Here is a 13,446-nt window from a genome sequence, read left to right on the forward strand (position 1 = left end):
CGGGGGGGAGGCCGGGGGCGGCGTTTTGATAAAAAGTCGAATAAAACCAGGAAAAATAACAAAAAAAAAACGAGCTGGAGGCGTCAGCGGCTGTCGCGGCTCCCCGAAACCGCGGGAATTCGCCCCAAAGCGGCGGGGTCCCCGGTGTTCCGGTGCCGAAGGGTTTCAAACCGGAACGGAAGCGCCGGGGCGGTGTTCCGAGCCGAGCCCCGGCGGGGTCGGACGCGCGGGAGCGAGCGCGGGCGGAAGCGGAAGTAACGGGGGGGGGGCGACCTTCGGAACTGAAGAGCGGGAGCGTTTTCTGCGCCGGACCCCTGCGGGGAAGGACACGCCGGGCGGAACCAGCCCGGAGCGGAGCCGGGGGAGGCACCGGAAGTGCCGTGGCCCGAGCGGCGGAGGAGGCTACGCGGCCGCCGCGGCCCCCGGTCCCGCCCCGGGCCCGGTCCGACCCGCTCCGCCCCCCCCCGGAACCGCCGCCGCCGGGTGCGTCCCCGCCGCGGCCCCGGGCCCCTCTCCGGCGTCTCCATGGCAACCGCGGGGGCGCGGACGTGGCGCGTCGCCATGGAGACGGGAGGGGCGGGGGAGGTCCGGGGAGGGGGGGGAGCGTTAGGAGCGCGCGGGGGGGGGGGGACCCTGTGGGGCGGGGCTGGGAGCGCGGGGGCGGGGCTAAGAGCGCGGGGGGCGGGGCTAAGAGCGCGGGGGGGGGCGGGGCCCTGCGAGCTCGGGGGCGCGTGGGGAGGGCGCTGGGGGCGGGGCCGTGTGAGCGCGGGGCGGGGCTAGGGGCGCTGGTGGGCGGGGCTGGGAGCGTGGCGGGGCGCTAGGGGCGGGGCTGGGAGCGCGGGGCGGGGCTAGGGGCACTGGAGGGCGGGGCTAGGGGCGGGGCTGGGAGCGCGCGCGCGCGGCGGGGGGGGGCGCTGGGGATGCCGGGAGCCCTCGGGGCCGTCGCGGGGGCCCCGGTGGCCCCGGGTGACACCGGGTGGCACCGGGTGACAGCGGCGGCCCCGCCCCCCGCAGCGCCATGCGGCTGCGGCTCCGCAGCGTCTTCGTGGCCTATTTCGCCGCCTCCCTGGGGGGGCTGCTCTACGCCCTGATGCAGCTCGGTGAGGGGGGGGACAGTGGGGACAACGTGGGGGGGACAATGGGGACAACGGGGGGGACAATGGGGACAACGGGGGGAGGACAGTGGGGACAACCGGAGGCAACGGGGGGGACAGTGGGGACAACGAGGGGGGCAACCGGGAGGGACAGTGGTGACAACGGGGGGGATAACGGAGGCAATGAGGGGGACAATGGGGACTATGGGGGGGACACAATGGGGACTACAGGGGGGGACAATGGGGACAACCGGGGGCAATGGGGGGGACAGTGGGGACAACGAGGGGGGCAACCGGGAGGGACAGCGGCGACAACAGGAGGGATAACGGGGACAACTGGGGGGACAATGAGGAACAATGGGGACAATCGGGGGGACAGTGGGACATCTGGGGGGGACAGTGGGACAACGGGGGGGACAACAGAGGGGACAGCAGCAACAACAGAGGAGACAGTGGGGACAGCCAAGGACAACCTGGGGGGACAGCGGGGACAATGGAGGGGACAGTGGGGACAACAAGGGGGACAACTGGGGGGGACAGCGGTGAAAATGGGGGGGACAATGGGGACAACAGGGGGGGCAGCAGTGACAACAGGGGGGACAATGGGGACAACAGGGAGGGCAGCAGTGACAACAGGGGGGACAATGGGGACAACAGGGGGGACGATTCGGGGCGGGGGGTTGAAATTGGGGACAAACCCCCAAATTTGGTCCCCCCCCCCCCAGGCCAGAGCTGCGACTGCCGCCAGCGGGGGGGGGCGGGGGCGGCCGAGGGGGGGCCCCGGCCGCCCCCCCAGGAGGAGCTGCCCATGATCTACGTGGTGACGCCCACGTACGCGCGGTGAGCGCCTATAGGCACCTATAGCCCCCTATAGCCCGCCATGTACGCCCCGGGAACCCCTATAGACCCTATAGACTAGTGTGGGTACCTATAGCCCCCAATAGCCCCCCGCGTACACGCGGTGAGCGCTTATGGCCCCTATGGGCACCTATGGGCACTTATAGCATGCCATGTACACCCCGGGACCCCTATAGACCCTGTAGACTGCTATGGGTACCTATAGGCTCCTATAGCCCCCCACGTACGCGCGGTGAGCGCCTATGGGCACCTATGGGCACCTATAGCCCCCTATAGCCCGCCGTGTATGCCCCGGGAGCTCCTATAGACCCTATAGACTGCAATGGGTACCTATGGTCCCCTATAGCCCCCCACATACACGCGGTGAGCGCCTATGGCCCCTATGGGCATCTATGGGCACCTATAGCTCCCTGTGTACACCCCAGGAGCCCCTATAGACCCTATAGACTGCTATGGGTACCTATAGCCCCCTATAGCCCCCCACGTACGCGCGGTGAGCGCCTATGGGCACCTATGGGCACCTATAGCCCCCTATAGCCCGCCATGTACACCCCGGGACCCCTATAGACCCTGTAGACTGCTATGGGTACCTATAGCCCCCTATAGCCCCCCGCGTACACGCGGTGAGCGCCTATGGCCCCTATGGGCATCTATGGGCACCTATAGCCCCCTGTGTACACCCTGGGACCCCTATAGACCCTATAGACTGCTATGGATACCCATAGCCCCCTATAGCCCCCCACGTACACGCGGTGAGCGCTTATGGCCCCTATAGGCACCTGTAGGCTCCTATAGCCTTCTATAACTCCCTATAGCCCGCTGTGTACACCCCGAAAGCCCCTATAGACCCTATAGACTGCTATGGGTGTCTATAGCTCTCTATAGCCCCCCACGTACACACGCTGAGGGCCTATAGACCCTATAGCCCCATATGGCCCGCCGTGTACACCCCGTGAACCCGTATAGTCCCTATAGGCTCCTATGGGTACCTAGAGCTTTCTGGAGCCCCCCACGTACGCACAGTGAGCACATATAGCCCCTGTAGGTTCCTATAGTCTCCTACAGTGTGCCATTTACAGCCCATGAATTGCTGTAGTCTCTATAGGGTCTTATAGACATTTATAGCTCTCTATAGCACACCACGTATGCCTGGTGAGCTCCTGGAGCGCCTATAGGCTCCTATAGCTCTCTATAGCCCCCCACGTATGCCCGGTGAGCGCCTGTAGGCTTCTATAGGCTCCTGTAGGCATCTATAGTCTCCTATAGCCCCCCACGTACGCCTGGTGAGTGCCCCCTACAGCGCCTGTAGTCTCTATAGCCTTTGTAGGCCCTATAGGCTCCACCTGCACCAGGTGAGCTCTCTATAGCTGCTATAGCTGGTATAGACCCTACAGATCCTATAGGTCCTGTAGTTCCTCACCTGTGAGCACCCCCTATAGCTCCCTATAGCCCTCTGCAGCCCCTATAGCTGCCTCCGATGTCCCCCATGTCCCCACGTGTCCCCTTGGGTCCCATCCGTGCCCGGCACTGACCCCATGTCCCCGTGTCCCCCTGTCCCCCTGGTACCCGCGTGTCCCTTGAGTCCCATCCGTGTCCGGCACTAACCCCATGTCCCCGTGTCCCCCTGATGTCCCCTATGTCCCCGTGTCCCCATGTCCCCACGTGTCCCTTGGGTCCCATCTGTGCCCGGCGCTGACCCCATGTCCCCCATGTCCCCCCGTGTCCCCCATGTCCCCTTGGGTCCCATCCGCGCTGGGCACTGACCCTGTCCCCATGTCCCCCTGGTCTCTGCCTGTCCCCTTGGGTCTCACCCGTGCCCAGCGCTGACCCCATGTCCCCCTGATGTCTCCATGTCCCCACGTGTCCCTTGGGTCCCATCTCAGCCCGGCACTGACCCCATGTTCCCCACGTCCCCATGTCCCCACGTGTCCCTTGGGTCCCATCTCAGCCCGGCACTGACCCCGTCCCCCCATGTCCCCCTGGTCCCCGCGTGTCCCTTGGGTCCCACCCGTGCCCGGCGCTGACCCTGTGTCCCCCATGTCCCCTATGTCCCCCTGTGTACCCCGTGTCCCCCATGTCCCCTTGGGTCCCATCCGCACTGGGCACTGACCCTGTCCCCTTGGGTCCCACCCATGCCTGGCGCTGACCCCATGTCCCCCATGCCCCCACATGTCCCTTGGGTCCCATCCATGTCCAGCACTGACCCCGTGTCCCCGTGTCCCCCTGATGTCCCCCATGTCCCCACATGTCCCCTTGGGTCCCATCTGTGTCCGGCACTAACCCCGTGTCCCCGTGTCCCCCTGATGTCCCCCATGTCCCCATGTGTCCCTTGGGTCCCACCCGTGCCCGGCGCTGACCCCGTGTCCCTGTGCCACCCTGATGTCCCCCATGTCCCCACGTGTCCCCTTGGGTCCCGTCCGTGTCCAGCACTAACCCCATGTCCCCATGTCCCCCTGATGTCCCCCATGTCCCCGTGTCCCCCTGTCCCCCCGATGTCCCCCATGTCCCCCACATGTCCCCTTGGGTCCCATCCGTGTCCAGCACTGACTCCGTGTCCCCGTGTCCCCCTGATGTCCCCCATGTCCCCACATGTCCCCTTGGGTCCCACCCGCGCCCGGCACTGACCCCGTGTCCCCGTGTCCCCCTGATGTCCCCGTGTCCCCGTGTCCCCGCAGGCCGGTGCAGAAGGCGGAGCTGGTGCGGCTGTCGCAGACGCTGCTGCACGTGCGGCGGCTGCACTGGGTGGTGGTGGAGGACGCGGCGGCGCCGTCGGCGCTGGTGGCGGCGCTGCTGGCGCAGAGCGGGCTGCGCTTCACCCACCTGCACGCGCCCACGGCGCCGGCGCGGCGCGCGCGGCCCGGCGAGCCCTCCTGGCTGCGCCCGCGCGGCGCCGAGCAGCGCAACCGCGCGCTGCAGTGGCTGCGCGACACGCGCCCGCCCGCCGAGCGCGCCGTGGTCTACTTCGCCGACGACGACAACACCTACAGCCTGCGCCTGTTCGACGAGGTGGGTCGCGTTGTAGGCAGCATCGCGTTGGCATCGCGTTGGCATTGACATCACATTGGCGTTGGCATCGCGTTGGCGTTGGCATTGACATCATATAGGCATTGACATCACGTTGGCGTTGACATCACGTAGGCATTGGCGTCGCGTTGGCGTTGACATCACGTTGGCGTTGACATCACGTTGGTTTGGGCATCGCGTAGGCGTTGACATCGTGTTGGTATCACGTTGACGTTGACATTGTGTTGGCATTGGCATTGCGTTGGCATCGTGTAGGCGTTGGCATTACGTTGGCGTTGACATCACGTTGGCGTTGACATCACGTTGGTTTTGGCATCGCGTAGGCGTTGACATCGTGTAGGCGTTGGCATCGTGGTGGCGTTGACATCACATTGGCGTTGGCATCGCATTGGCGTTGACATCACGTTGGTTTGGGCATCGCGTAGGCGTAGACATCGTGTAGGCGTTGGCATCGTGTTGGCGTTGACATCACGTTGACGTTGACATCACGTTGGCGTTGACATCACGTTGGTTTTGGCATCACGTTGGCGTTGACATCGTGTAGGCGTTGGCATCGTGTTGGCGTTGACATCGCGTTGACGTTGGCGTTGACATCACATTGGCGTTGGCATCGTGTTGGCGTTGACATCGCGTTGGCATCACATTGGCATTGGCATCACGTTGGCGTTGGCATCACATTGGCATTTGCATTGCGTTGGTGTTGGCATTGACATCACATTGGTGTTGACATCACATTGGTGTTGGCATCGCGTTGGCATTGGCATCGTGTTGGCGTTGACATCACGTTGACGTTGGTGTTGGCATCGTGTTGGCGTTGGCATCACATGGGCATTGGCATCACCTTGGTTTTGTCACTGTCCTGGTGTTGTCGCTGTCACGGTGTTGTCACTGTCCCGGTGTACCCCTGTCCCCGCAGATGAGCAGCATGCACTGCAGCCGCTGTCACCGCGTGGTCGCTGTCACCGCGTGGTTGCTGTCACGGTGTTGTTGCCATCGCGGTGTTGTCACTGTCACTGTGTTCCCACAGATGCGCAGCACGCGCCGCGGTGACGCTATTGCGCTGCGGTCGCTGTCACGGTGTTGTCGCCGTTGCGGTGACGCTGTCACGGTGTTGTCACCCTCACGGTGTCCCCCTGTCCCCGCAGATGCGCAGCACACGCCACGGTCACTGTCACCGCGCGGTCGCTGTCCCGGTGTTGTCGCCGTCACGGTGTTGTCGCTGTCCCTGCAGATGCGCAGCACATGCCACGGTGACACTATTGCGCTGCGGTCGCTGTCATGATGTTGTTGCCGTTGTGGCGATGCTGTCACGGTGTTGTCACCATCACAGTGTTGTCACTGTCCCCGTGTCCCCCTGTCCCCGCAGATGCGCAGCACGTGCCATGGTGACGCTGTCACGGTGACACTGTCGCGGTGTTGTCACCGTCACGGTGTCCCCCTGTCCCCGCAGATGCGCAGCACGCGCTGTGGTGATGCTGTCACGGTGACACTGTCATGGTGACGCTGTCCCGGTGTTGTCACCGTCACGGTGTTGTCACCGTCACGTTGCCGCTGTCCCCGCAGATGCGCAGCACGCGCCGTGGTGACGTTATCGCACCGTGGTCGCTGTCACGGTGACACTGTCACGGTGACACTGTCCTGGTGTTGTCACCGTCACGGTGTTGTCGCTCTCCCTGCAGATGCGCAGCACACGCTGCGGTGACGCTGTCACGGTGACGCAGTCGCGGTGTCGTCACCGTCACGGTGTCCCCCTGTCCCCGCAGATGCGCAGCACGCGCTGCGGTGACACTGTCACGGTGACGCTGTCCTGGTGTTGTCACCCTCACGTTGTCACTGTCCCCGCAGATGCGCAGCACGCGCCGCGGTGACACTGTCATGGTGACGCTGTCGCGGTGTTGTCACCCTCACGTTGTCGCTCTCCCCGCAGATGCGCAGCACGCGCCGTGGTGACGCTATTGCGTCGCGGTCGCAGTCATGGTGTTGTCACTGTCACGGTGACACTGTCCTGGTGTCGTCACCGTCACGGCGTCCCCCTGTTCCCGCAGATGCGCAGCACGCGCCGTGGTGACGTTATCGTACCGTGGTCGCTGTCGCGGTGACGCTGTCGCGGTGTTGTCACCGTCACGGTGTCCCCCTGTCCCCGCAGATGCGCAGCACGTGCCGCGGTCGCCATCACCGCGCGGTTGCTGTCACGGTGTTGTTGCTGTTGCAGTGACGCCGTCACGGTGTCGTCACCCTCACGGTGTCCCCCTGTCCCCGCAGATGCGCAGCACGCGCTGCGGTGACGCTGTCATGGTGACGCAGTCGCGGTGTTGTCACCGTCACATTGTCGCTCTCCCCGCAGATGCGCAGCACGCGCTGCGGTGATGCTGTCACGGTGACGCTGTCCTGGTGTTGTCACTGTCACATTGTTGCTCTCCCCGCAGATGCGCAGCACGCACCGTGGTGACGCTATTGCATCGCGGTCGCAGTCATGGTGTTGTCACTGTCACGGTGACGCTCTCCTGGTGTTGTCACCGTCACGGTGTCCCCCTGTCCCCGCAGATGCGCAGCACGCGCCGCGGTGACGCTGTCACGGTGTTGTCGCCATCGTGGTGACGCTGTCACGGTGCCGCAGTCGCGGTGTTGTCACCGTCACGTTGTCCCCCTGTCCCCGCAGATGCGCAGCACGCGCCACGGTGACGTTATTGTGTCGCGGTCGCAGTCATGGTGTTGTCACTGTCACGGTGACACTGTCCTGGTGTCGTCACCGTCACGGCGTCCCCCTGCCCCCGCAGATGCGCAGCACACGCCACGGTGACGCTGTCACGCCGTCGCGGTGACGCTGTCCCGGTGACGCTGTCCCGGTGTTGTCACCGTCACGGTGTTGTCACCGTCACGTTGTCGCTCTCCCCGCAGATGCGCAGCACGCGCCATGGTGACGCTATTGCGTCGCGGTCGCAGTCATGGTGTTGTCGCTGTCACGGTGACACTCTCCTGGTGTTGTCACCGTTACGGTGTCCCCCTGTCCCCGCAGATGCGCAGCACGCGCCGTGGTGACGCTGTCATGGTGACGCTGTCGCGGTGTTGTCACCATCACGTTGTCACAATGTTGTCGCCGTCGTGGTGAGGCTGTCCCGGTGTTGTCACCCTCACGGTGTTCTCACCGTCACGTTGTCGCTCTCCCCGCAGATGCGCAGCACGCGCTGCGGAGACGCTGTCACGGTGACGCAGTCGCGGTGTCGTCACCGTCACGGTGTCCCCCTGTCCCCGCAGATGTGCAGCACGCGCTGCGGTGACGCTGTCACGGTGACGCTGTCCTGGTGTTGTCACCATCACGTTGTTGCTCTCCCCGCAGATGCGCAGCACGCGCCGCGGTGACGTTATCGCACCGTGGTCGCTGTCACGGTGACACTGTCACGGTGACACTCTCCTGGTGTTGTCACCGTCGCGGCGTCCCCCTGTCCCCACAGATGCGCAGCACGCGCCGCGGTGACGCTGTCACGGTGTTGTCGCCGTCGTGGTGACGCTGTCACCGTGCCGCAGTCGCGGTGTCGTCACCGTCACGGCGTCCCCCTGTTCCCGCAGATGCGCAGCACGCGCCGCGGTGACGTTATTGTGTCGCGGTCGTAGTCATGGTGTTGTCACTGTCACGGTGACACTGTCCTGGTGTCGTCACCGTCACGGCGTCCCCCTGTCCCCGCAGATGCGCAGCACGCGCCGTGGTGACGCTGTCATGGTGACGCTGTCGCGGTGTTGTCACCATCACGTTGTCACCGTCACAGTGTTGTCGCCGTCGTGGTGAGGCTGTCCCGGTGTTGTCACCCTCACGGTGTTGTCACTGTCACGTTGTCGCTCTCCCTGCAGATGCGCAGCACGCGCTGCGGTGTCGCAGTGACGCTGTCGCGGTGTTGTCACCGTCACGGTGTCCCCCTGTCCCCGCAGATGCGCAGCACGCGCTGCGGTGACGCTGTCGCGGTGACGCAGTCGCGGTGTCGTCACCCTCACGGTGTCCCCCTGTCCCCGCAGATGCGCAGCACGCGCTGCGGTGACGCTGTCACGGTGACGCTGTCCTGGTGTTGTCACCGTCACGTTGTCGCTCTCCCTGCAGATGCGCAGCACGCGCTGTGGTGACGCTGTCACGGTGACGCTGTCGCGGTGTTGTCACCGTCACGGTGTCCCCCTGTCCCCGCAGATGCGCAGCACGTGCCGCGGTCGCCATCACCGCGCGGTTGCTGTCACGGTGTTGTTGCTGTTGCGGTGACGCCGTCACGGTGTCGTCACCCTCACGGTGTCCCCCTGTCCCCGCAGATGCGCAGCACGCGCCGTGGTGACGTTATCGCACCGTGGTCGCTGTCACGGTGACGCAGTCGCGGTGTTGTCACCGTCACGGTGTTGTCGCTCTCCCCGCAGATGCGCAGCACGCGCCGTGGTGACGTTATCGCACCGTGGTCGCTGTCACGGTGACGCTGTCCCGGTGTTGTCACCGTCACGGTGTTGTCGCTCTCCCCGCAGATGCGCAGCACCCGCCGCGTGGCCGTGTGGCCCGTGGGCCTCGTGGGCGGCCTCCGCTTCGAGCGGCCGCTGGTGGCCGCCGGCCGCGTCGTCGGCTTCCACGCGGCCTGGAAGCCGCAGCGGCCGTTCCCGCTCGACATGGCCGGCTTCGCCGTGGCCCTGCGGCTGCTCCGCGCCCGGCCCGGCGCCCGCTTCGACCCGCGCGCCCAGCGGGGGTATCTCGAGAGCAGCCTCCTGCAGGCGCTCGTGTCCCGCGAGCAGCTCGAGCCCAAGGCCGACAACTGCACCCGCGTGAGCGCCGGGAACGGGGACAGCCGGGGACTGTGGGGACTGTGGGGACCATCCGGGGACCATTCGGGCACCGGGGGCTATGGGGGGGACCAGGGACCATCCAGGCACCGGGGACCGTGGGGACCATCCGGGCACCGGGGAGGATCCAGGCACTGGGGACTGTGGGGACCATCTGGGGACCATTCGGGCACCGGGGACATCTGGGCACTGGGGACTATGGGGGGGACCGGGGACCAGGGACCATCCAGGCACCGGGGACTATGGGGACCATCCGGGCACCGGGGAGGATCTGGACACCAGGGAGCATCGGGGCACCAGGGAGGATCCGGGCACTGGGGACTGTGGGGACCATCCGGGGACCATTCGGGCACCGGGGGCTATGGGGGGGACCAGGGACCATTCAGGCACCGGGGACCGTGGGGACCATCCGGGCACCGGGGAGCATCCGGGCACCGGGGAGGATCCGGGCACCGGGGACCGTGGGGACCATTCGGGCACCGTGGAGCATCCGGGCACCGGGGACTATGGGGGGGACCGGGGACCAGGGACCATCCAGGCACCGGGGACTATGGGGACCATCCCGGGACCATTCGGGCACCGGGGGCTATGGGGACCATCCAGGCACCGGGGAGGATCCAGACACCAGGGAGCATCGGGGCACCAGGGAGGATTTGGGCGCTGGGGACTGTGGGGACCATCCGGGCACCATTCGGGCACCGTGGAGCATCCGGGCACCGGGGATTATGGGGACCATCCGGGCACCGGGAAGCATCCGGGCACCGCGGACAGCCGGGGACTATGGGGACTATGGGGGGGACCGGGGACCATTCGGGCACCAGGGACATCTGGGCACTGGGGACTATGGGGGGGACCGTGGGGACCATCCGGGCACCGTGGAGCATCCGGGCACCGGGGAGGATCCAGGCACCGGGGACTGTGGGGACCATCCCGGGACCATTCGGGCACCGGGGACCGTGGGGACCATCCAGGCACCGGGGAGGATCGGGGCACCAGGGATGATCCGGGCACTGGGGACTGTGGGGACCATCCGGGCACCATTCGGGCACCGTGGAGCATCCGGGCACCGGGGATTATGGGGACCATCCGGGCACCGGGGAGCATCCGGGCACCAGGGACAGCCGGGGACTATGGGGACCATCCGGGGACCATTCGGGCACCGGGGACTATGGGGGGGACCGGGGAGCATCCGGACACCGGGGACATCCGGGGACTATGGGGGGGAACTGGGGACCAGGGACCATCTGGGCACCGGGGACTGTGGGGGGGACCAGGGACCATTTGGACACCGGGGACCATCCAGACACCGGGGACTGTGGGGACCATCCAGGGACCAGGGACTATGGGGACCATCCAGGCACCGGGGAGCATCCGGGGACTATGGGGGGACCGGAGACCAGGGACCATCCGGGCACCGGGGACAGCCGGGGACTGTGGGGACCATCCGGGGACCATCCGGGCACCGGGGACCGTGGGGACCATCCGGGCACCGGGGAGGATCCAGGCACTGGGGACTGTGGGGACCATCTGGGCACCGGGGACTATGGGGGGGACCAGGGACCAGGGACCATCTGGGCACCGGGGACTGTGGGGGGGACCAGGGACCAGGGACCATCTGGGCACCGGGGACTGTGGGGACCATCCGGGGACCATCTGGGCACCGGGGGCTATGGGGGGGACCGGGGACCATTCGGACACCGGGGACCATCCAGACACCGGGGACTGTGGGGACCATCCAGGGACCAGGGAGCATCCAGGGACTATGGGGACCATCCGGGCACCGGGGAGCATCCGGGGACTATGGGGGGACCGGAGACCAGGGACCATCCGGGCACTGGGAACCATCTGGACACTGGGGACATCCGGGCATCAGGGACTGTGGGGACCATTGGGGGGCACCGGGGAGCATCCAGGGACCAGGGACTATGGGGACCATCCGGGCACCATTCGGGCACCGGGGACTGTGGGGGGACCAGAGACCAGGGACCATCCGGGCACTGGGGATTATGGGGGGGACCGGGGACCAGGGACCATCCGGGCACCGGGGACTGTGGGGACCATCCAGGCACCGGGACCATCCGGGCACCGGGGACATCTGGGCACCGGGGACTATGGGGACCATCCGGACACCGGGGAGGATCTGGGCACTGGGGACTGTGGGGACCATCCGGGCACCATTCGGGCACCGGGGACTATGGGGGGGACCAGAGACCGGGGACCATCTGGGCACCGGGGACCATCCGGGCACTGGGGATTATGGGGGGGACCGGAGACCAGGGACCATCCAGGCACTGGGGACCGTCCAGGCACCGGGGACATCCAGGGACTGGGGACTATGGGGACCATCCAGGGACCATCCGGGCACTGGGGACCGTCCGGGCACCAGGGACATCCGGGCACCGGGGACTATGGGGGGGGGACCTGGGGCGATGTGGGGGGACCAGGCGCCAGGGACCATCCGGACACTGGGGCCATCGTGGGGGGACCGGCACGGGGACCATCCGGACACTGGGGACAACGGAGGGGGACCGGGGACCAGGGACCATCACAGGGGGACAGGGCACTGGGGACCAGCGCGGGGGAACCGGGGACCATCCGGACACCGGGGACCATCCGGACACCGGGGACCAGTGGGGGGTACCCGGACGCCGGGGCCCGCTGTGGGGCAGGGGGGCTACCCGGACGCCGGGGCCCACTATGGGGGGGTGCCCGGGGCCCGTTTTGGGGCTGGGGGGGGTGCCCGGACGCCGGGGCCCGCGCTCACCCCCCCCCCAGGTGCTGGTCTGGCACACGCGGACGGAGAAGCCCAAGATGCGGCAGGAGGAGCAGCTGCAGCGCGAGGGGCTGGGCTCGGACCCCAGCGTGGAGGTGTGAGCGGATCCCGGGATGCGGCGGATCCCGGGATACAGCAGAGCCGGGACGCGGCGGATCCCGGGATACGGCGGATCCGGGACGCGGCGGATCCTGGGATACAGCGGATCCGGGATACGGCGGATCCCGGACATGGTGGATCCCAGGATGCGGTGGATCCCGGACTCGGTGGATCCCGGGATACAGCAGAGCCGGGACGCGGCGGATCCCGGACATGGCGGATCCCAGGATGTGGTGGATCCCGGACACGGTGGATCCCGGGATGCGGCGGATCCTGGGATACAGTGGATCTTGGGATACAGTGGATCCTGGGATACAGCAGAGCCGGGACGCGGCGGATCCCGGGATACAGTGGATCCCAGGACATGGCGGATCCCGGACATGGCAGAGCTGGGATGCGGCAGATCCTGGGATATGGAAGATTCCGGGACACAGCGGATCCCAGGACACGGCGGGTCCCAGGATGCGGCGGATCCCGGACATGGTGGATCCCGGGATGTGGCGGATCCCAGACACACTGGATCCCAGGATATGGCAGATCCGGGATGTGGCGGATCCTGGGACACAGCGGATCCCAGGACACAGTGGATCCCAGCATACAGCAGATCCCGGGACACAGCAGATACTGGGATATGGTGGATCCCGGACACGGTGGATCCCAGGACACGGCAGATCCCAGAATACGACAGATCCCGGGACGCGGCGGATCCCGGGACACTGTGGATCCCGGGATACGGCACATTCCAGGATACGGCGGATCCCGGGATACAGCAGATGCAGATACAGGGACATGGAG

The 13,446-nt window shown here is 66.7% G+C and overlaps 1 protein-coding gene across 1 annotated transcript; it reads left to right on the forward strand.

Annotated features, from left to right (window-relative positions):
- Positions 1 to 1,018: 1,018 nt before the first annotated feature.
- B3GAT3 (beta-1,3-glucuronyltransferase 3) lies at positions 1,019 to 12,653 on the forward strand. The gene is made up of 5 exons (XM_088539478.1): positions 1,019 to 1,100; positions 1,820 to 1,934; positions 4,628 to 4,958; positions 9,471 to 9,761; positions 12,555 to 12,653. Exons 1-5 carry the CDS (start codon positions 1,019 to 1,021, stop codon positions 12,651 to 12,653), a joined length of 918 nt encoding a protein of 305 aa, XP_088395604.1.
- The last annotated feature ends 793 nt before the right edge of the window (positions 12,654 to 13,446 follow it).

The sequence above is a fragment of the Tinamus guttatus genome, unplaced genomic scaffold, assembly GCF_059628265.1.
Source record: "Tinamus guttatus ecotype Peru unplaced genomic scaffold, ASM5962826v1 Tinamus_guttatus_pri_ptg001739l, whole genome shotgun sequence".
NCBI classification, from domain to species: domain Eukaryota; kingdom Metazoa; phylum Chordata; class Aves; order Tinamiformes; family Tinamidae; genus Tinamus; species Tinamus guttatus.